The following is a 24,711-nucleotide window of genomic DNA, read 5'->3' on the forward strand; positions in this document are numbered from 1 at the left end:
GTCAACTCTATCTTTATCTTCTTCTTCTTCTTCTTCTTCTGTCCATACAAATTCTTAATACCCTAGATATTATTCTGAAATATTAGCTTCTGTCGTAACATTTTTAACTAATTCAGTTGTTGTTGTTTTAAGAGTGTCTGTCGGCAGTTTCAGAGGCGGTAATATGAAGTTCTTTTTTCAGAAGTTTCCTTCCACAAACTTACAAATTACTTTTCTCCAAAGTACTGTACTTTTACTAATACACTGCTCCACAAAACTTAAGGACGAGATAAATGAAGTAACACAACATATTTTACAATTCAGCAAAAGTGAATGAAAGTACCGGAGCAAGTTAAGAGAGGCCTCCCAGTCATGCACAAGAAGCTGAACATCACATGATGTGAGGTCAGCGTGACTAAAGCGTTAACTTAGAATGACAAAGTGTGAAGAGTGTAGCCCAGGAGGTAGCACTCACAGCATTGTTTCACATACATGGGGAGAGTTCTGAATCGCAGGCATTGCTGCCCAAAGGAGAGGAGGTTGTTAGTCATGATCAGCTACAGCAGCAGATTACTGCTGCATAGTGCAACAGGTAAGTAGTGACCAACATCAATCAGCAGGTGCAACTGCAACCATATGCAACAAGACTCAAAGGCATGCAATGTCGCACTCCACAGTGTCACAGCAACTACATAGGAGTGGTGTCTCTGCCCAACGATCAGTACATTGTATTCTGTTGATAGCAGAATATTGGCGGCACTGTTTGTGATGGTGCCAGGAGCATAGGGACTGGACCGGTGAGGAGTGTGGTCGCATGTTCTTCTTGGATGAGAGCAGACTCAGTCTGAGTTACGATTCAGGACATACCCTCATATGGTGAGAAGTAGGAGCACGTAGTGCACTCGTGAACATTGTTGAACTTGATCGTTTTGGTGGTCCACGCATTCTCTTGTGGGGAGGCATAATGTTGCGTGGATGTACAGGCATCTAAATTTTTAAACACTGCTTATTCATCAGTCAGTGTTATTGTGACACTGTACTCCTTCCCCATGTGCATCTTTTCAGGGCTGCATTCGGCCCCAACTTAATGTTTTATGGATGACAGTGCATGACCATATTGAACATCATAGGTGGAAGAGCTCTTGGAACTAGAGGATATTTGGCAAATGGAGTAACCTGCATGTTCCCCCAATTTAAATCTCATCAAACATATGTATTGGGGAGATGTATCAAAGCATGTCCATGTGCACCAACAAGTATCGAGCAGTCGTCAACCCCACTCGTGGAGGAATGGAATGCTCTACCACAGAAACTCCTTACCAATTTTGTGACCGATATGGGAGAACATTGCAAAGCATGCATTGCTGCCCGTGGTGATTATGCACCCTATTAAGAATCATGTCTTGGCTTTTGTAATATCCATGGGACCATCAGAAACAGCGCTGACTTCAGTGTAATTGATGTCTTTGAATAAAAGTGTATTTTCTGTTTGTCTCATTGAATATTTATTTCACTTCTGTACTTCTTTTCTTGTCTACCTATCGGATTAAGTGCTCTTAACACTCCCAAGTTTCGACCGTAGAATGCCAGTTTCTTTCTTTCTTTCCCTCCCCCCCTCCCCCCCCCCCCCCACTCTGGTGACATCATCCTTCTGGTTAGCCCCACACAGAGATATGAATAGTGGAGTTTTTTACCTCTGGAATACTTTCCATTAGAGGATGCAATGAGCTTTGCGTTCTGGGGAAATACAATGATAATTGTTTTTCTTGCTTTCAGCCTTGCACTGTACCAACATAGAATGTCTTTCTAGTTCAGAGGAACAGCTCTGTTGTTCTTGTCCATAGTTTACAATTAGTAAAATTTTCCTGTAACATACTGTTTCCAATATTTTGTTGCAGATAAGTAGCAGACTGAGCAAGTGCAATGGACTGCTTGTTTTCCCAACACAAAAAATTTACATGTTTTTATGGTCAAGTTTTTCATCCAGATGTAGGACAAGCGGTTTACAGCCTTCATAATATGTAGAAAAGATTGCATGTGTATACCTTTTTGTTTCACCTGGTTTGAATGTCAGTAACTGTGTTCTTATGGAATTGACTGAAATTATGATGAGAGTTGGGGAGATATAAAATACTTGTTGAAAACATTATCCATTGTTGTTGGGTGTTGTATCAGTTGACACTCATATCTGATATTTATTCCTCCTGTTTCTATGGTCCTGTGTGTTTTGCAGTATTTCTTTATGAGATCCCAGGTAACATGGCTAACATTTTATGCTTGAGCTGCTGTGTCACTGTGAGTTTGTTTCCTAAAATTTGGAAGTTCTGTTCTGAAAGTCAGTTTGGCGTTTGAACATTTTTCTGTGAAAATGTGATGTCTCAATAATTTTTCTAATACGTAAAAGTTTATTACAGACTGTCTTTGATTGAGTTGGGTGGTAGTTTTAATCTTAATTTATTTCTACATGAGCTTTGGCTACAAATGTTTTTATAACTTTAGTTTGCTAACAGAAGTCATAATGTCTCCAAAAAAGAAAAAAAAAAAAAAAAACTTTTCTGATTTTCAGTTCATTTGTGCATAACTGTTACAACATACGTCCATTTGAATCTGTGTACTGTAGTCACTCTTTAGTCACACACACACACACACAAACACACCTTCTTCCAATTACCTTTTGATACCCCAGTTTGTGTCCTAATGATTCATCCATTCTTTGAGTCGAGATATGACATAAATTTCTTTTCTCCTCAATTTAATTCAGTCCTCCTTCATTAGTTACCTGACTGATCCATCTAATCATCAATATTCTACTGTAATACCACATTCCAAAAGCTTGTATTCTGTTCTTGTCTGTACTGTTTATTGCCAGTGTTTTGCTTCCATACAAGGCTACACCACATATAAATACCTTTGAAATGCTTTCTAACACATTTAATTATTTTCAGTATTAATAAATGTATCTTTTTAGATATATATAAAAAAACGAAGATGCTGTGACTTACCAAACGAGAAAGCGTTGGTAGATAGACACAATAAAAAACACACACACAAATTTCAAGCTTTCGCAACCCAAGGTTGCTTCATCAGGAAAGAGGGAAGGAGAGGGAAAGACGAAAGGATGTGGGTGTTAAGGGAGAGGGTAAGGAGTCACTCCAATCCCGGGAGTGGAAAGACTTACCTTAGGGGGAATAAAGGACAGGTATACACTCGCGCACACACACACACACACATATCCATTTGCACATATACAGACACAGGCAGACATATGTAAAGGCAAAGAGGTTGGGCAGAGATGTCAGTCGAGGCAGAAGTACAGAGGCAAAGATGATGTTGAATGACAAGTGATGTACGAGGGGCGGCAACTTGAAATGCCTGTGTCTGTATATGTGCGGATAATATGTGTGTGTGCGAGTGTATAGCTGTCCTTTATTCCTCCCCCTAAGGTAAGTCTTTCCGCTTCTGGGATTGGAATGACTCCTTACGCTCTGCCTTAAAACCCGCATCCTTTCGTCTTTCCCTCTCCTTCCCTCTTTCCTGATGAAGCAACCTTGGGTTGTGAAAGCTTGAAATTTGTGTGTGTGTTTGTGTGTTTTTTATTGTGTCTATCTACCAGCGCTTTCTCATTTGGTAAGTCACAGCATCTTTGTTTTTATATATATTTTTCCCATGTGGAATGTTTCTTTCTCTTATATTCATATCTTTTTAGATATGTTTTCTTGCTATTTGCAGTCTACATTTTATCTCCTCTCTGCTTCTGCCATTGTCAGTTAATGTGCTGCCCAAACAGCAAAATCTGTTCTGCTACTTTCAGTGCCTTATTTCGCCTCTAATTCCCTCCTTGTTGTCTCATTTTAATCATCCACACCCCATACCCCATTACGCTTGTTTTACTTTTGATGATGATTATCTTCCAAACTGCTTTCAACATGTTGTCCATTCCATTCAGCTGATCTTCCAAGCCCTTTGCAATCTCTTGACAGATTTACAATGTTGTAAATAAATCATTTGTTTTTTCTCTACGCACCTTGATCCGTTTCTGAAATTATTCTATCCATTTCCTAACTTCTCCTTAGTTTGCTGTAATGCTCACTCATTGTAAAGGTTGAATAGCATGACCAAGTGCAACCTTGTCTCATTTCTGTCTCAGTTTCTCCCTCCCTTTCACATTCATTGACTCATAACTGCAGTCTGGTTTTTTTTACAAGTTTTTCTTTTTGTCTCTGACAACTTGAGTATTCCAACAAGTGTATTCCAGTCAAAACTGTAAAGAGCTTTCTATAAATTTACAGTGCTATAAATGTAGGTTTACCTATTTTTATCATCTAAAATAAATCTTAGTGTAGGTATTGCCCTTCGTGTTCCTTTGTTACCCCAGGTCAACATCTACCAATCCTTCAGTTCTTTTGTAAATAATTCATGTTTGTATTTTACAGCCAAGACGTCTTCTGAAGGTTCAGTGAAACACCTGACAGTTGCTGCATTTTTTAGTATTGGGATTATTACATTCTTCTACATATACATCTACATATATACTCCGCTAGCCACCAAGCGGTGTGTGGCGGAGGGCACAATTCGCACCAAAGTTTTACATACTCTAAATGTGAGGTGTTAGTTCTTGTTCATGACCTTGCTCTTGTGATTGGTACTCAATTCTAGAGTCTATGTGACATAGTTTGGTGGAGACGTGAGGTATCTCATTGTCATGGCTTAAATAAGGCAACTCATAAACTGTCACCTTATCAGGCAGGAACATGAGTACTAACAGTACATCCAAGTCTGCACTGTCAAGGCACTATTGTCTACAAAGATGACAGTGAGTCAAATCCTCACTAGATATCCAGCAATGTGTTTGTGTGACAATAAAATGGCTGAAGGAATTTGTCCATGTTGTTAACTGCAGCAGGCAGGATAGAATGATATGTCTTAGCAAAGGATATTTTTACTTTGACTTGAAAGCCCAGTAGTTGTTTCAGAACAGTGAGAAAAAATTCCGAGCTGGGACAAGCTTCAGATGGAAATTAAGAAAATGTTGGGCAACAGGCAGTAACTGTTCCTCACAGTCATAGGACAACTGAGGAACAGAGCCCAATGCAATGAGGGAAGATACAGTTTTATATACCGAGTGTTTTGACACCATGTTAGATAGTGAACCCAGATGTGATGGAAGATGACAATGTATGACACCTCATGATTGGCATGACAGATGATGTGTAACAAGAGTTCCATTTGAGTGTAGCATTGTTTATTCAATAAGTTTTTCAGTTGTTAGCACTTACTTCTACAAGGGAAATCAAGATTGAGGAATTGAAGTGGAAAGGTTGTGCTTATGCCATGACTGACAGACAACATTCTTAGATTCTCAACTTGCTACCTCACCAATTTAATTCCTGTTCAGAAAAATAGATATTTCAAGAATGAAGGATAGTGTGCTCGCATGTTTCTATTGTGGAAAATCTATGCATGTCAAGTTATAAAGGAAGAAGAAGCTCTTATATGTCAAATTATGGGGCAGTTGTATGCATGCCATGTGACAGAAGGTGACTATAGCTGACCTGAGGGATAAAGCCCACTGCTGTACTTTGGCAGTGGCGACTTTCAATATGTTGCAGTCATACCCCATCAGCACACAGAGGTTGGGGTGTCATGATGAGTGTCATTGAATGCTTGTTATTGCCAGCTGAAGAAGATTATTCCATATTTCAAAGATCATTGTGCTGAAGATTGAAGCTGGGAAGTACGTCGACCTTACTGCAACCTGTGTTGTAACAATAGTTGTCAGCAACAGAACACAGTCCTTCGAATGAACTGTTTTGCAAGAATGCAGCTATAATGTTATCCGTGGATGAGACCTCTTGCAGGCACCACAAGCAGTCATAGACTGCTTAAGATTGATAATGCTAGTCCAACAAGTTTGCGTAACAATTATTATTTTGGGTGATTTTCAACCACTGAGGACATATTATGTTATTGGCATCACCTTGATAAGTTATAGTCAGTAGTGTGGATTCTCAGTTTAATTGTGGAACTGTAGTCAAATGCAAAAAGGTAGTCAGTCTTGCAAAAGAAATCTGCATGCCAGTGACAGTCATCACTATCACAACTGAAGAAAGGGAGCTGTTGGGCACTAGATGGTATGGACAGCTGCAACTTATTCCTAAGGGTATGTGCATAGTCACAGCTGAACCATTCTAGGAAGGTCAGCTCAGTGCAGTTGATGGAGAACCATGCGACACTGCCATTATCAACCAAACACTGGAGTACTCTACTACCCAGTTGTCAATAGGTTGACTGAGTAACAGTGTTGGAGAGTGTTAGCTATTCTTTGTCAGTTATTCAGTGCATTCAAGTCTGGAGTCTTGATAAAGCAGACCAGGCAATCCAATGTGAAACACCATGTCAACAATGGGGATCATCCCCCCTTAATTCAGCACTCGTATTCAATGTCTCCTGCTGATCAACTTCTTTCCTTCGCATCCTGTCTAATGAGTCTCCCCTGACCTGGGATTCTGGGTGACATTCCCGAACTTACTCCATTTTCCTAAATCCCTCCAATCCTTTCCCTTCAGCTCTCTGCCTTCCCCTTCAATCTTTCTGCTTTAGGAAGGAGCCATTAGCTCTGCAAGTTTGCTTACATAAAACTTTTTTTTTATGTGTGTGTGTCCTCCTGCCACTGCTTGGTGAGTAGATTTTTTTTATCTATCCGATTGTATTGTATTGTCAAATATGGATTATTTTTGTTGTAAACATGTCTAGGTGAACTCAAGTTAATTATTGGCCATCCCATTCCACCATGACAGTTTTAGAATCATTCAAAGGAAGCTCATGATCAGTAGTGCAGAAATACCCGGATCATGCAATATTAGTTGGAGCTGCGTTAACCTACCAGATATAGGCTGTGATGTCTGTGGATTCATTGAACATAGTATGGACAGGTAACCTTGTGAAGAACTTTTGAACACATTTTCCAGAAACTATCTTGAGCAGCTAGTCCAGCAGTCCACATGCAATGGAAATATTTTACACCTCCTAGCTTATCAATGGTGTAAACATGGAGATCATCATATCTTCATAGTGACAGTGGTTACTGAAGTTAATAAATCCATCAAGCAGATAATTGAATGTTAGCATCCCACTTAGCTCCAGTATGATGAATGTAGAGGAATTATGGGCAAAGCTTAATCACATTGTAAGTTGCCCCTGAAGAAATATGTGCCAAGGAAGTGGATTAAGGATGGAAAAGACCCACCATCGCTTAATAACAAAATAAAGAAATTCCTGAGGAAGCACATACTGCTGCACTCTCGGTTCCAAACAGAATTTGCAAATTATGATGGCCAAAAATTCATAAAAAGATTGGTACCTGAAGCATATGACTACTACCACCATAATACCTTAGCAAAAGATTTTGCCGAGAACGCAAGAAATTCGGGTTCTGCAAAAAATTTGCTAAGTGAGTTGTAGGCTTTTACTCGTTGACTAGTTGAGAGTGGCAGTAGAAGATAGAAAAATGATAGCCAAAGTTTTAAATCTTGCATTTAAGAAATAATTCACGCAGAATTTTGCTAAGTTTGATAGAATCAGAAGCAGATATTTTTGACCAGGTTTCTATAGATCTATCAGGCATTATGGAAGACACTGTAGAGAGTATGAACAATGGAAGTATGTGCCTCAGTTACTGTGAGGACATCTGCTACCAATTCCTCCTTTAATACTCCATTTCACTGTATTGGAATTTTGCTTATGGGGAGATTTCTCAAGTTGACAAATGGAAATAAAAGGATAGTAATGTACAGTGATGACCTCACCTGCTACGCAGGTAACAAATCTGTACTGACTGCTGGAGCTCTGGAAATTGACAGTATTTTTTTGTTGAAGACATAATTATCAATCTTGGAGTAGCATGTGTAATGATCTTTGATCATGGAGAAGTGTTTCAATTGAGACTAGTGTTAGAAGTCATTCTGCAATGCAACGTCTTTCATAGGATGATAACTGGAACCTGCAGATGAGTGGCATCACAGAATGTTTTAATAAGACGTTTTCAGACATTTCCTTGGTGTGTGTTCATCTTGAACTGGGAGACTGGAATGCAGTACTGCCTGTAGTGACATTAGCATACAACATACAAAGCAAGACATTACAGCTTCCATGCTGTTTTTCCTGAGCTAGTAAAAATTAAGAACAATTACCAGAAGTAGAGATCAGTGTGCATACACTGGATGAGACTCCATGTGTGAAATTCCCAGACATAGATAACAAACTAAGGTGACACCAGCACAAAGATAACTTAACTCTAAAGCTCAGGTCTGCTTGCTTTGCAATCTGAAAAATCACACATTGTGTTGACCCCCACATGTGACTGCTAACAAATTTAATGTTCATAGTCAGTACTGTCCTATAGCTGACATTTCCATGGCATACATCAGGCAGGAAATCAAAAAATGCTCAGGTATTCAAAAACAAAATTAATGAATACCTCATTAGCCCCTTTCCTACAATTTGTCAAAATATTTGAACTTGGGGATGTAAGTTCTACACAATTCCAGTGTTCATCTTAAACAGATCTTAATTTTGCTAGTAGTTACAAAGCTGGTAGTGGTCTGTATGAAGATACGTAAATGCTTAGTTTGATGTGTTAGAAGCAGCAGCTGAGCAGTAGAATAGAAGAAGCAGTGGCTCATTTTGGAAGATCTGGTCTACTAATATTCATAAACACATATAAAGTAATTTAAAAGTAATCCCATAATTATCAATATGTAGAGATTAACACAAGTCGTAATTTGTTCTCATGTACTTTGCAGAAGTAACCTGCAGTGGCTGTTTCTATCTAACAATATATAAGTTAATAGTTCAGCATCCCTGAATGAAGGTTGTCCTCAAGATGGGCTTTATGGAACATGATGTGTGAATGAATGGAAATGAATTAATCAGTTATAATAGCTGCTTCTGTTTTGCTTCATCTGTTTCATGTGGGTATTATAGCAGAAAAGACATATGAGTATCATACTATTATAGGCAATGGTGAGATGCATCAGACTGCTTTTGGAAATCGATTACAGTGGATGAAGTAAAAGTAAATGTGAATTCCTTAATGTATGAAACAGAGTATTAAATGCAATTTTAGTATGTGAATCAGTACTCACATTTCACACTTGCCACTAGCCCCCCCCCCCCCCCCCAAAAAAAAGTGCATTTATTGTTTTCTGTCACGGAAACCATTCAGAATAGGGCATATGTCCATATGAGATTTTTGGTTCAAAAGATAGTTTCTCTCACACCCCTGCATATAGACTGTTCCTCCTGGATCATCTTGTATTTTCTCTATGTCCTGGCTAGCTAGTCTCTCATGCATAACCATAACCATACTGTATTTCATTTTCATTAAAGAGTTACTGGTCATTTTTTTATACGTATCATATCAATGCAAATGAAATAACATGAATAATTTTTATTTTGATCTCAGCTACTAAATGTTTAACTTCATAGTTTTAATGCACCAAATTGTGAATTCATATTAATTGTGTTTACATTTCTCCGTGTAATGATAATGAAGGGCTTTCAGTGCCTTACAGATACTCTACTTGTTTCTGCTGCTTAGGATTTTGACAGTTTAATGATCCCAACAGTGGTTTATCTTATGATGATTGCAGCTCTAATTTTCCATTTAATACAAGTTTTTATATGAGAATGCAGGCTTTTTCATGGGTTTCATTTGTAATGGGATGAAATTTCCATGCTCAGTAGCTGAGCCAAATAGCAAATTTCCAAACTATATCTCCAAAGTCATTTACTTCACATGAGGAGTACTGAAAGAAATGATACACATTAATTGCTAATATGTGTCGTTTTATTGTTTTTCCCAAGATTCTTTCAAGCATACACAGCAGTTTGCAGTCTGTCGTGGCATCTCAGAGCCATTTTCTTGGCAAGTGGCAAATGATGGATGCTGACCACTAATCATATTGTAGAAGAGTCCCTAAAGAGTACCTAGAATTAATAAACAAAACTTACCCCTAATAAAAAAGCTAATGGCTCTGGTATCCACATTTGCGATATTTAATGCATTGGGGAAATTGCCTGGAATTCTTGTTGTGCCTCTCTGCTTCAACTTGTCTAATAAACTGGTTTTATATAATATTTTCTCTGTTCTCAAGATTTGCTTTGTCTCCTTTCTGATGTTGAGAGAATGTTACCTCTTGTGCTCATTCTCTGTCAGCCAGTCACTCCTCCCTCATCTTCCTTCTCTTTTCTCAAGCCTTGTGGCATGTCTGATTGAACCATCCTCTCTTCTTCATTCTCTTCTCTCATGTAAATATATCCTCTGCTATACTTAGTACCGTGACCTTAATGTCTTCCCACTTTTCTTCTACGTTCTCTCTTGATTCTAGGTTTTTGAGGGCCCCCAAAACAGTTTTTGATTTCTGTACCCTATTGTTCTTTAAATGCACTTTCTCACAGTTTCCTGACATTCAGAGCAGGTTCTGCTGTCTCCCTCTTCTTCCTATACATGTAGATGAACATCAGTTTAAGTCTACACACAATCAGAAAGTGGTGTGATACACAGTTGGCTTCTGGATACGACCTGATGTCTCTGTCTCTATGACTATAGTGCTTGTCCATTAACGTGTGATCAATCTGGTTGGTAGTTCTTGCATCCGGTGAGCACCACGTTCCCTTATGTATTCTCTCATGTTTGAAGTCAGTCAGTCTTACTCTCAGGTTCTTTGAGATAAAGTTGTTCACCCTCTGACCATTCTCATTGGTAATGTCGTGCAAACTGTGCCTTCCTATAGTTGGTGTATAAAATTCTTTTTTTCCTGTTTTTCTATTAAAATCTCTCAAAATCTCTTGATATTTCTAGTTGGTGTGCTCTCAGTTGTTTGTTCTAGTTGTTCATAGAACTCTTTCTTTTCCTCATCTGTGTTGTCCTCTGTTGGGGCATGAAGATTGATAGGTGTGATGTCTGAGTACTGTGTAGGATATTCTTTTGTAAACAGCTTTGAATTCTGTAACTGAATTTGCTACTTTGTCATGTGTCACAACACCAGTAATGAATTCATGTTTATCCACACACCCACCATAAAATAGTACATATCCATCTTCTTTATGAGTACCCTCACCCAGCCATCTTGTCTCTTGTACTGCCACTGCAGATTTGCTTGCATGTATTTTCAAAAGACCACATGTGCAGCAGTGTTAGATCATCTGCAGAGGGCCCCTCAGGTGTGTGTGTGTGTGTGTGTGTGTGTGTGTGTGTGTGTGTGTGTGACAGAGAGAGAGAGAGAGAGAGAGAGAGAGAGAGAGAGCTCTGTTTATGACTAACTGAACTACGCTCAGCCTCATTCTATACATGTATTGCTACAGCTCTTTGTGTACATAATTGGTTCCTGCTGAGTGTTACTTAAATACTGTGTTCAAGTTGTAAATGCTTCCACTGAACGAAGTTGTGTTAAGTCCAGTGGTTGTGTTGTACTTATACCTAATTACAGTGTGATTGGCGACGAGTGTGATCCTGTTCAAAATACTACTGTAAGTGCACCCATGTTATTGCACCCCGAATTGAGTTTTACCACTGTAGGAAACAAGAACATCAATCCTATCAATTATGGGCAGCTGAACTCCGTGAGTTATGTCATTGTCATTTTGTATCCGATGTGCATGAAGAGTATACTGATCAGATGGTGAGAGATGCTATCACTCATTTAGCTCTGGATCGTAAGATGCGAGGGTACGCTCTCCAGTGTGAAAATCCATCCCTCTCTTAGGTTCTAGCTATTGCACAGTCATTTGAGGTGTCGTGAGCTGTAGGTAAGTAAATTGAGTCATGCAATCCAATCCTCTCGTCCACACCAAACTTCAGATAGTTCACTGGGGAAAGACATGGTTTTGGTGGTCCGAACATGATCACAGTGTCAAGACGACCAGCTTTGATCCCAGCAGCAGCCGCAACAACTAAGTAAACATGCTAGTAAACAGCAAAGTACATGTTCCATGCTCCCATCCTGCTCTTATTGTTTCATTTATCATGAGTGCTCAGATCGCCCAAAATGCTTTGCTACCTGTCATAATTGCAACAGTTGTTTGTAATGCAGAAATTCAGCACAACAGTCCTGATGTGGGTATGGATGTAAACATTGCATCAGCTCTTCATTGATGATGTGTTTTTTCGTAAAGTTCTGCACACGCAGATGGATACAGGAGCTGTGGCAACCTCAGTAAACTCACAACTTATAGGGATTTAGACTCCTCTCTGCTTCTCCCTGTGTCCCAAAAGATAGTAAATTACAATAAACAGGGTATTCCTATCCTCAGCCAATTCTCACCCCAGTGACCTACAAGTCAGTAGTCCAGTCACATTTCTTGTTGCAGATAATGCATGTATGGAGAATCATTTTGGGTTAGATACTTTTAAGTTGTTTGATTTTACCATTTCAGATGAAGTGAATTTATTGCCTGAATAAATGCTGTGTACACAGTAAGATGCATTATTTTCTGAGTTTTTCTCTGTATTCTCTTCTGGCTTGGGGTGTGCCAACAGTTTCCAAGTGTGCATTACCATGAAACCTTCTGCTCAGCCTTGTTTTTTTCCAGGCTCGTCCATTTGCAGTGGTACTCGGGAACAAGTCAAAGATGAATTAGATCACCTCAGGGAATCTGGCATTGTTCAACGTATTGCATTAAGTGAATGGTCTGTCCCCTTAGTTATAATAAAGAAACGGTTAGGCCAGTTATGCCTTTGCAGCAATTTTAAGTTTTCTGTGAACACACAGTCTATAGCGGATACATATCTGGTACTGTGCTCAGACGAACTCTTCGCAAAGTTGTCAGGTGATCAGTATTTCTCACAAATTGACTTGTCTGGTGCCTATTTACAACTTCCTTTAGCATCGGAGTCACAATGTATGTTAGTTCACCGATACTTGCAGTTGCCTTTTAGAGTCGCCAGTGCTCTTGCTATTTTTCAGTGTTTTTTTTGGAACAACTTAAAGCGTCTATGCCGGGTTGTGCACACTGTTTGGATGACATTGTAGTTTCCCATGGGTCCACTGAGGAAGATTGTCCAAATCTCTGGTCTCTTTGTTTTCTTGTCCTCCAAGCGGCCAGGCTGAAGTGTAATTTAGAAAAATGTCAATTTTTTTTTCAACCTTCAATTGTTTATCTTGGTTTGAAGTTTCTCGCAAGTGTCTCAAGCCCCTGAATCAACATGTTTCTGCTATTTTTTCACTTCCATGATGTATGTCAGAAAGAGAACTTCAGGTTTTTTCCAGGCAAAGTTGCCTGCTACCATAAATTTTTACCTGGGGCAGTGACAATTGTGCTGCCATTACACGGGTAGCTGTGCAAAAGGACTCAGTTTTGCTGGTTGCTGGCTTGCAAAACCCCATTTTCCACCCTTAAGACCATGTTGCAGTCTGCAACCTGCTTAGTGACATACCAACCAGACCTCCACTTGGTTCTTGCAATGGGCGCTTCACAGTTCGGTTTGGGGGCAGTACTGGTTCACATGTATCCCAATGCCTCTGAGCGGCCTATTGCTTATGCCTCACAAATACTGATTACTGCTCAAGCTAGGTAATCTCAGAAAGAAAAGGAAGCTTTGGCCGTTGTTTCTCTATATGGTATCAAATTCTACCTTGTCACTGATCATAACCTATTGGTTTCCTTGTTCAGTCCTTCTGTGTTGTTACCAGATATAGCAGCACATTGCAGATTTGGTTCCGCCCTACGAATCAGCATGCAAATGCTGATGCTTTGTCCCACCTGCTGGCCTGTCTGGACCCAGGATTTGATCCGTGGGAATTGCTTCGTTTCCACATTGATGTCGTTGCACAGCTGATGGTTTTCCTGTAACTACCTCATGGATCGCATAGGCTGTAGCTTCGGATCCCATTGTGTGGCAGGTAACACATTAGTACAACATGATTGGCCAGATTCACCACCTTCTTGTGTGTACAACGTGCTCCATAATTATTACATCTTTTGACATCGGTCCTCTGTTGTGGATGGTGTTCTGCGTTTAGGCACGGATCACAAAGCCTGTCAAGTGGTGATCCCCCTCAGTGCTTCTTTTGAAGGTTCTCCACGTATTCCATAGAGAATTTACAGGTCATTGGGGTGTATCACACACAAAAGTGTTGGCCCATTGATACATGCTTTGGCCCGGCTTGGAAGGTGACGTTACCCACATGGTTGCCTCCTCTTCACAGTGTGCGATGCACCGAGCAACTTCCTGCATGTCGTCATCTCTATTTGACCTGACACTGTTAACTGCATGGGACCTTATACATGTGAATTTTACTGGCTCCTTTCACAATGTTTATTGGCTGTTGCTTGTTGTTGCATATTCTCATTTTCTGTGTGTTGTTTGTTGTGTTTCTACATCCACAATAGCCACCATCACAGCTGTGTCCAAAATTTTTTCACTTGAAGGCTTGCCCACAGCATTGGTGCCTGATAATGGTCCACAATTTTTTTTGTAAGAGTTTGTGGCATTTTGTGATTCCCATGGTATCCGTCACATCCTTTCCCCGCCATTCCATCCACAATCTAACGGTGAGGCAGAACGCCTTGTGTGAACATTCAAAATTCAGATGAAAATGTATGTTTCCAACTGTTCATCTGATGTTGCTTTAGATCAGTTTATCAACCCGTGCAGCTGCTGCACCTCTTCCAGCTGGGTGCGGCTATCCGGGTGTGTAGTTTTGGATGTCACCCTAAACGGATTCCAGATGTCATCCCAGAGACCACGGGAGGCATCTCTGCAACATCCATATGGAGGACAGCCTCTGCTTGAGGCATCACGATCAACTTCATGTTTGCATGGATGGCCAGGTGCGCCCTGATCACCTCCGAGCCCTTCCTCTTCAGGCACCACATCACCCGTTGCTACTAGTTCCCCACTCCCGTGCAGGTGAGGGCATCCATCCTCAGTGGCCGAATCAGCAGTTCCTTTATTGCTTCTGACACAATCATCAAGGATTCCATCACCCATTCCTGAGCAACTGCTGATACAAGTATCAACAGCACTGTGAACAACATTGCCAAAGCCAAAGCCCATAGTCAACGTGGAAACAGCCCCAGTGTCGCCAGTGTTGCCATATTATTTGACATGGGAAGGTAAGCACAGAATGTATCTGCGCTCGAAGTACTTCAGACTGTACACTCCCATTCCTTCTCACTACCTTAGCCAGAGCCCAGTGGACAAGGAGTGAGAGAGAGGGGGGGGGGAGGGAGGGGGGGGGGGGGAGAGAGAGAGAGAGAGAGAGAGAGAGAGAGAGAGAGAGAGAGAGAGAGATCACTGTCAGAGCCTGCCATGGTCCTAGTTTATTTAAGACCAGCCAAGCTACGCTCAGCCTCTGTTCTCTATGTGTATCGCTATAGCTTTTGTGTGTACATAATTTGTTCCTGTTGAATCATACATAAATACTCTGTTCAAGTTATTACTGCTTCTGTGGAATGAAGTTGTGTTCTGTCTACTGGTTGTGTTGTACTTATACCTAGTTACAACAGCAACCAAGTCCAGTTTCTATCATTAAATTTTTGAGACCATAGTCTGGATGGTTCCTGGTCTACGTAGGCTTTGAACATTCCATAACCCATAATTTACATTTACAAATTATAAGCTGTTTTTCCTGCGCACATTTCATCTTCCATTGTATCTTTCCATGGCCGATGCAAGTTTGTGTTTCCTAAAATAGACTTTTTTTTATGGGATTAGGTTGTTAGCTCACCTTAATCCAGCTTGGAAAGTGCAATGGCTGTGCTAAGGTAACTGGCCCCAGGTGGAATTCTTCTTGATGTACTATAAACAATTTAAGGGGTAAAGATAACAATGCACTGAATAAAGAATGCGCACTCCCCTGTGTATCTGCTCACACACACACACACACACACACACACACACACTACTATAGCTACATTGTATTGTACTTAAATCACACATGAATAATGTAATAATAAATTTAAGAGTGTACAACATGCTGCAGTGGTGTGGATATGATTACAGCAAAAATTCTGAAGGGAAAAGGCAGAATGAACCATTTCAAATAGGAAATCTGCATTAACTGTCAGTGCTACAGAGTTTAGTAAAAGCTATTGATTGTGGTAATTATTGACTGATGTTAGACCTCTCTAGGTACATATATTTAAGTGTCAACATGATGTAGTTTAATGCAACATATGTAATGTTTTGGATTGGTTGCTAACACTATGCACCTTCATTCAGGTGTTCCAGATGATTGTGACACTCTTGAATTTGGTTGTAACGATGACAATATGAAGCCTGAGGACACATTTTTTGATGATGTGATTGGGCATATTGAAGATGTGTTAGTGGGTAATGAATTTTCTGATAGTATTCTCTTGGTTTACAATTGTTTTAATTAATTTTCATGGCTTGTATTTTAGATAGCAGGCATTATGAATATATATGGCACTAGTGTTTTGACAATTTTTGCTTTTAACATTTCAGACCAAGAATTTCAAGACATGCAGAAATCATTCATGGAGAAATATTGGCAGGAATTTCATGAGGGAGAGGAAAACAAACTATGTTACATGGATATTTTTAAAGAATATGTAAGTAAAATATTTTCTAAGTCTAAAGTCATTTCTGGAATGTTTGTTGGTGAATGAACGCATCTCAATTGAAAGAATATCACAATAAGCAGAAGATATTGTATGGGAGTTTTCTTGTGTTATTAAAGTGAATTAGTTTGTGTACATTTGTGTTGTTGATTTTTAATGCAGTTTGATGTTCTTTGACACACAATTTTCATACTGGGAAAATGGCAGTTCATGTGATAGTCATTACTGTGCCATTCTTGTTGTACCTGTGCACAGTGACGGAAAGAAATGTAACACTTTTATTTAATTTTCATGCCTGTCATCCAATTTTGAAAAGAAAATGGTAGAAACAGCCTGTGGTGAGTTTATTTTCTGAAAAGAGAATGCGTTAGGAAACATTTCAATAGCAACTCATCTCATTTGTCCAATGAACCTCCGAGAAGACACATTTTATAATCAAATCTAGGGTAATAACTTTAAAAGGAAGACTGAAGTTTATTGAGTTGGCAAGACTTTGAAACAAATTAAATTGTCCTGTTATTTCTTTCTATAAGGAAACCAGAGAGATTACTAGTTTGGTGGTTAACATGTTCTTCCTGAAGAGCAGCAGCAACTTTTTCAGTAGTTGCAAGGGCAAGAGCCTGGATAATTAAGTGATCTGGCATTGTAACAGCAGCCAACATTACTTTGCTATATTGGTATTGAAAACAAGTAGAAACTACAGCCATTATATTTCCCGAGGACATGCAAGTCTACTGTAGGACTTAATTATGGTGGCATCCGCCTGGGTAAAATATTGTGAAGGTAAAATATTTCCCCAGTCAGAGCTCTAAGAGGTGACTGTGCAGGAGGAGGTCATCATGAGGAAAGATGAAACTGGTGTTCTTCAAGTTGGAGCACGGGATGCTGAAGACTATAATTGAGTGGGTAAGTGGGTAGAACAACATTAAAAAGAAAAATTGATAGGCTTAAATTAAAACAGTTGTAATTAGTGAAATGTGGTTTCAGAAAGAACATGATTTATGGACAGGTGAGCACAGGATTATTGACACAAAATCAAATTGGGGTAATGTCAGAGTAGGACTGACAATAAATAATAAAAGAGGAGTGTAGATGTGCTATTATGAATTGCATAGTACAAATATCATGTTGTTTGTTGTTGTGGTCTTCAGTCCTGAGACTGGTTTGATGCAGCTCTCCATGCTACTCTATCCTGTGCAAGCTTCTTCATCTCCCAGTACCTACTGCAACCTACATCCTTCTGAATCTGCTTAGTGTATTTATCTCTTGGTCTCCCTCTACGATTTTTACCCTCCACGGTGCCCTCCAATGCTAAATTTGTGATCCCTTGATGCCTCAAAACATGTCCTACCAACCGATCCCTTCTTCTAGTCAAGTTGTGCCACAAACTTCTCTTCTCCCCAATCCTATTCAATACCTCCCCATTAGTTACGTGATCTACCCACCTTATCTTCAGCATTCTTCTGTAGCACCACATTTCGAAAGCTTCTATTCTCTTCTTGTCCAAACTAGTTATCGTCCATGTTTCACTTCCATACATGGCTACACTCCATACAAATACTTTCAGAAACAACTTCCTGACACTTATATCTATACTCGATGTTAACAAATTTCTCTTTTTCAGAAACGCTTTCCTTGCCATTGCCAGTCTACATTTTATATCCTCTCTACTTCGACCATCATCGGTTATTTTACTCCCTAAATAGCAAAACTCCTTTACTACTTTAAGTGTCTCATTTCCTAATCTAATTCCCCCAGCATCACCCGACTTAATTTGACTACATTCCATTATCCTCGTTTTGCTTTTGTTGATGTTCATCTTATATCCTCCTTTCAAGACACTGTCCATTCCGTTCAACTGCTCTTCCAAGTCCTTTGCTGTCTCTGACAGAATTACAATGTCATCGGCGAACCTCAAAGTTTTTACTACTTCTCCATGAATTTTAATACCTACTCCGAATTTTTCTTTTGTTTCCTTTACTGCTTGCTCAATATACAGATTGGATAACACCGGGGAAAGGCTACAACCCTGTCTCACTCCTTTCCCAACCACTGCTTCCCTTTCATGCCCCTCGACTCTTATAACTGCCATCTGGTTTCTGTACAAATTGTAAATAGCGTTTCGCTCCCTGTATTTTACCCCTGCCACCTTCAGAATTTGAAAGAGAGTATTCCAGTTAACATTGTCAAAAGCTTTCTCTAAGTCTACAAATGCTAGAAATGTAGGTTTGCCTTTTCTTAATCTTTCTTCTAAGATAAGTCGTAAGGTCAGTATTGCCTCACATGTTCCAACATTTCTACGGAATCCAAACTGATCTTCCCCGAGGTCAGCTTCTACCAGTTTTTCCATGCATCTGTAAAGAATTCGCGTTAGTATTTTGCAGCTGTGACTTATTAAACTGATAGTTCGGTAAATTTCACATCTGTCAACACCTGCTTTCTTTGGGATTGGAATTATTATATTCTTCTTGAAGTCTGAGGGTATTTCGCCTGTCTCATACATCGTGCTCACCAGATGGCAGAGTTTTGTCATGACTGGCTCTCCCGAGGCCATCAGTAGTTCTAATGGAATGTTGTCTACTCCCGGGGCCTTGTTTCGACTCAGGTCTTTCAGTGCTCTGTCAAACTCTTCATGCAGTATCTTATCTCCCATTTCGTCTTCATCTACATCCTCTTCCATTTCCATAATATTGTCCTCAAGTACATCACCCTTGTATAAACCCTCTATATACTCCTTCCACCTTTCTGCCTTCCCTTCTTTGCTTAGAACTGGATTACCATCTGAGCTCTTGATATTCATACAAGTGGTTCTCTTCTCTCCAAAGGTCTCTTTAATTTTCCTGTAGGCAGTATCTATCTTACCCCTAGTGAGACAAGCCTCTACATCCTTACATTTGTCCTCTAGCCATCCCTGCTTAGCCATTTTGCACTTCCTGTCGATATCATTTTTGAGACGTTTGTATTCCTTTTTGCCTGCTTCATTTACTGCATTTTTATATTTTCTCCTTTCATCAATTAAATTCAATATTTCTTCTGTTACCCAAGGATTTCTATTAGCCCTCGTCTTTTTACCTACTTGATCGTCTGCTGCCTTCACTACTTCATCCCTCAGAGCTACCCATTCTTCTTCTACTGTTTTTCTTTCCCCCATTCCTGTCAATTGTTCCCTTATGCTCTCCCTGAAACACTCTACAACCTCTGGTTCTTTCAGTTTATCCAAGTCCCATCTCCTTAAATTCCCACCTTTTTGCAGTTTCTTCAGTTTCAATCTGCAGTTCATAATCAGTAGATTGTGGTCAGAATCCACATCTGCCCCAGGAAATGTCTTACAATTTAAAACCTGGTTCCTAAATCTCTGTTTTACCATTATATAATCTATCTGATACCTTTTAGTATCTCCAGAATTCTTCCAGGTATACAACCTTCTTTTATGATTCTTGAACCAAGTGTTAGCTATGATTAAGTTATGCTCTGTGCAAAATTCTACAAGGCGGCTTCCTCTCTCATTCCTTCCCCGCAATCCATATGCACCTACTATGTTTCCTTCTCTCCCTTTTCCTACTGACAAATTCCAGTCACCCATGACTATTAAATTTTCGTCTCCCTTCACTACCCGAATAATTTCTTTTATTTCGTCATACATTTCATCTATTTCATCATCATCTGCAGAGCTAGTTGGCATATAAACTTGTAATACTGTAGTAGGCATGGGCTTTGTGTCTATCTTGGCCACAATAATGCGTTCACTGTGCTGTTTGTAGTAGCTAACCCGCACTCCTATTTTTTTATTCATTATTAAACCTACTCCTGCATTACCCCTATTTGAATTTGTATTTATAACCCTGTAATCACCTGACCAAAAGTCTTGTTCCTCCTGCCACCGAACTTCACTAATTCCCACTATATCTAACTTTAACCTATCCATTTCCCTTTTTAAATTTTCTAACCTACCTGCCCGATTAAGGGATCTGACATTCCACGCTCCGATCCGTAGAATGCCAGTTTTCTTTCTCCTGATAATGACGTTATCTTGAGTAGTCCCCGCCCGAATGGGGGACTATTTTACCTCCGGAATATTTTACCCAAGAGGACGCCATCATCATTTAATCATACAGTAAAGCTGCATGTCCTCGGGAAAAATTACGGCTGTAGTTTCCCCTTGCTTTCAGCCGTTCGCAGTACCAGCACAGCAAGGCCGTTTTGGTTAATGTTACAAGGCCAGATCAGTCAATCATCCAGACTGTTGCCCCTGCAACTACTGAAAAGGCTGCTGCCCCTCTTCAGGAACCACATGTTTGTCTGGCCTCTCAACAGATACCCCTCCGTTGTGGTTGCACCTACGGTACGGCCATCTGTATCGCTGAGGCACGCAAGCCTCCCCACCAACGGCAAGGTCCATGGTTCATGGGGGGACAAATATCATTGTAGCCAAGATAGTATCAAAATCAGTACCCATCACTATAGTGCAAGTTTATATGCCTACTATCTCCAAACATGATGGAGAAATTGAAAGACTGTATGAGCATTTAGTTGTTATGTGGGGCTGTTACTCAATAGTTGAGAAGGGGAAAGCAGTAGGAAATAGGCCAAGGGGAAACCACCTCGTAGAATTGTGCACTGAGGTCACTTTAATCATTGGAAATACCTGGTTTAAGAATGTTGGAAGAAGGATGTATATGTCAAAGAGACCTGGAGACACCTGAAGTTATGCATAGATTGTATAATTGCAAGACATAGATTTCTAAACCACATTTAAATTGCAAGAACTTCCAGGGATAAAAGTGGTCCCTGGACATAATTTTTTGGTTATGAACTGCAGATTAAAACTAAGGAAGTTGCAAAAAGGAGCATTAAGTAATGATTAATTGAAACTGGGGGAAGGATTACAATAGAAGATGAATAGGTAGCACTGAAATAGTGAAGGCAGTAGAGGATCAAATAGGCAGGAAGACAGAGCCTAGTAGAAAAAGTTGGATAACACTTTAACATATTAAATTTAATTGATGACAAGGGAAAATATAACAGTGAAACACAGAAAAAGGATTACGTAAGTCTGAAAAATTACAGCAACAAAAAGTGCAAAACGGCAAAGCAGGAATAGCTAGAGGAGAAACCCAAAGCTTTATAAACATGAATAACTATGGAATAGGTAGATGCAATCTATAGAAAAATTAGAGAGACCTTTGGAGAAAACATTAAAAACTTAAATGGCAAACCACTAGCAAGCAAGGAAGTGGCAGCTGTAAAGTGGAAGGAATGTATAGATAGGCTGTACAAAGGAAATAAACTGGAAGACATTATTAGCAGAAAGGGATGAGGGAGTAGATGAAGATGAGATGAAATATATGATACTGCGAGAACAATTTGATAGAGTACTGAAAGACTTAAATCAAAACTAGGTCTTATATGCAAGATACACAAAACATATGAAATATCCTCAGTCTTCAGCAAGAATGTGATGATTCCAGTTACAAGGAAGGCTGGTTCTGGCAGGTATGAATATCATTGACCTATCAGTGTAACAGAGCAGAACAATGGCAAAAGTAGGTAGGAGCTGACCTCATGACAATTCAGTTTCATTTCCAAAAAAAATGTGAGAACATGCAAGGGAGTAGTAAGTTATGACTCAGAAAATAAGATGAAGCAAGGTAAACCTCCTTTATAGCATTTGTAGATTTAGAAAAAGTGTTTGACAGTGTTGACTGGAATTAACTCTTTGAAGTCCTGAAGGTAGCAAAGATGATACAGGGAGGAATGTTTATTTACAACTTGTACAGAAACCAGATTGCAAAGGATATGAAAGGGAAGCAGTAGTTGAGAAGTGAATTTGACAGGGTTGTAGCCCATCCCCAGTGTTACTCAGTCTGTACATTGAGCAATCTGTGAAGGAAATAAAGGATAAATTCGGAAAGCGAATTAAAGTTCAAAGAGAAGAAATAAAAACTTTAAAGTTTGCCAGTGACACTTTAATTCTGTCAGAGATGATGTAGTGATGCTTGGTCAAGTGTGAATGTGACTGCGAGTCTTCTTTAGCATTAGACCGTTTGAATTTACTTGTTCCAACAACTGCCCATGACAAATACTCGAATGTCTTCTCTGATCTTCAGAGGGTTCCTAGAATAAAACAGTAACAACGACCAACATATAACATATTTATTACACGTATGCTCTTGCGTACTTCTCTTTAAATAAGCAGCTGACACCAGTACTTCTGTCTGATCATTCATGTATTAACAAATACATTCTATGACATGTTTAAAACATGACTGCTTCCAAAGCAAGTAACAAAACTAGTCAGTTTTTGTTCTGTAAAATTCCGGGAAAACTGCCAGATGTCTGTAACTTGCTGGTACAATATTTCGATGCAAAGTCTTCCGGTCATCTTCAGGTGAATATGACAAGCAGTACACTGAGATCCCCTATTTAAGATCCTTGTGGCATATGCATGGTGTCTCGGTTCGAATTGCACATGCTTTGCTTGAGTGCATGTGCTTCTGCTGTAAGTCTGTGCACTGCTCTGCACTGCATTGCTCTGCTCTCAAAGCTTGCCTCTTTGATAAGAAAATGATTGTCTTTGCACAGTATGATCTCAGGATGACGCCCATTATGCAGAGCATAAAGTTTTTCTATAATTGGGTCCCATACATATTTTAACTGGAAACTTTCATCTTGATTCAGACAGTTATATTTCCACTGATTCATTGATGATTGTGTGCCAAAATTTTGATGTACAGGCCACATTTTTTTCTTTTACTGTAGTCCTCTTGTGGCAGGAGGACAGTAGCATTACCTTTATCCAACATAAGTACTACCACATCCATGTCTGCTCCTAAGTTATGGAGGGCTGCTCTCTACAAATGTGAGATGTTGCTCCTCGATGGTGTGGTTCTGATTAGCACACACAAGACTCCTGACAAATTTCTTCTACTGCATCTATTGTAAGACATTGCACAGCCTCTTGAATGGAATTGACGAAATTCACTAGTTGTGGTGAATCTGGTGTAGGAGCAAAATTGAGACCTCTTGCCAACGCAGACTCATGTATAGGTTTCCCCTTCAAGTTGATTTTGGACTGTCAAGTAGGCACTTGTTGTGGTACCCTTGTCAAAATTCAGTAAAAATTTGCAGTCTGCCTCATCATAGCCGTTTTGTGGAACCAGTTCGCTTTGGCCCATATCACACCATCATCCAGTCCCACGACAATGATGACAGTCTTGTTGCCATTTCTAACTGCAGATAATACATGTCCTTGGACGCAGAATCCAATTAATGATGACTAAAATGAATCCTTTCTCTTACCAGTGCCATACTCACTTTGAGTTTAATGTTATGTGTAGTGGTGGTATTAATAAAATACACAATTTAAGCAAACTTCGGTATAATGCCCTCATCTCTACAGCTTAATGAACTAATGAAAATAACAGTGAACTCGGTAACCTCACTCTTCTTTCACATAACTTATCGAGTATACAGATACATTGCATCAGTTCCTCCCTGTAGAGCCGCTTGATGTGAAATCTAAAACTTTCCTGATGTACAGATTGTTCTATAAAATTTCGAGAGAACTGCCAGATGTCTGTAACTTGCTGGTGCGATATTTTGGTGCAGAGCCTTCTGGCCGTCTTCAGGTGAATACTGATGAGCAGTACACTGTGCTCCCCTATTTAAGATCCTGCTGGTACATGCATGGTGTTCTAGTTGGTATTGTGCATGTGTTGCTTGAGCACACGTGCTTCTGCTGTAAATCTGTGCACTGCCCTACGTGCCTCTCATGGTGAAAGCTCACTTCTGGAATATCAAAACAGTTGCTGTCACATGGTAAGAACGCAAGACAACTTTGATTACACGAATTTTTTCTGTAGTCGTGTCCCATGAAAAATGTAACTGGAAACTGCCGTCGCTACTCGTAATGAATTCAGTCAGTCATGCTTTCACTGATTAACTGATGATTTAGCTCCAGAAGTTTGAGATATGTGCCACAATTTTTGATTCATTGTATTTCATTGAACGATCAGTGGAAATTCAGTGTTCTGTTAAAGACAACTTAGAGCTGCGCAAAGTGGGTGTTTACAGAAGTATGTATGAATGCAGCAAATCTTATACACGGCAAACAATGCATACTCTGAAGGTCGTACAATAAAACAT

General features: G+C 39.7%; 1 protein-coding gene across 6 annotated transcripts in view; it reads left to right on the plus strand.

The window, feature by feature from the left end:
- LOC124777838 (ADP-ribosylation factor-like protein 2-binding protein) overlaps positions 1 to 24,711 on the plus strand; it is a 107,758-nt gene that overhangs the window by 49,774 nt on the left and 33,273 nt on the right. For 3 of the 6 annotated variants that reach the window (XM_047253370.1, XM_047253368.1, XM_047253373.1), the window contains exons 2-3: positions 16,205 to 16,315; positions 16,451 to 16,557. In XM_047253370.1, the coding sequence (XP_047109326.1) occupies positions 16,205 to 16,315; positions 16,451 to 16,557 (218 nt within the window). Of the gene's footprint in view, positions 1 to 4,412; positions 4,467 to 8,872; positions 8,949 to 16,204; positions 16,316 to 16,450; positions 16,558 to 24,711 lie in introns of those variants that run through there. The other 3 variants (XM_047253367.1, XM_047253371.1, XM_047253369.1) reach the window with 2 other exon arrangements.

This window comes from Schistocerca piceifrons, chromosome 2 (assembly GCF_021461385.2).
Source record: "Schistocerca piceifrons isolate TAMUIC-IGC-003096 chromosome 2, iqSchPice1.1, whole genome shotgun sequence".
Lineage (NCBI taxonomy): Eukaryota > Metazoa > Arthropoda > Insecta > Orthoptera > Acrididae > Schistocerca > Schistocerca piceifrons.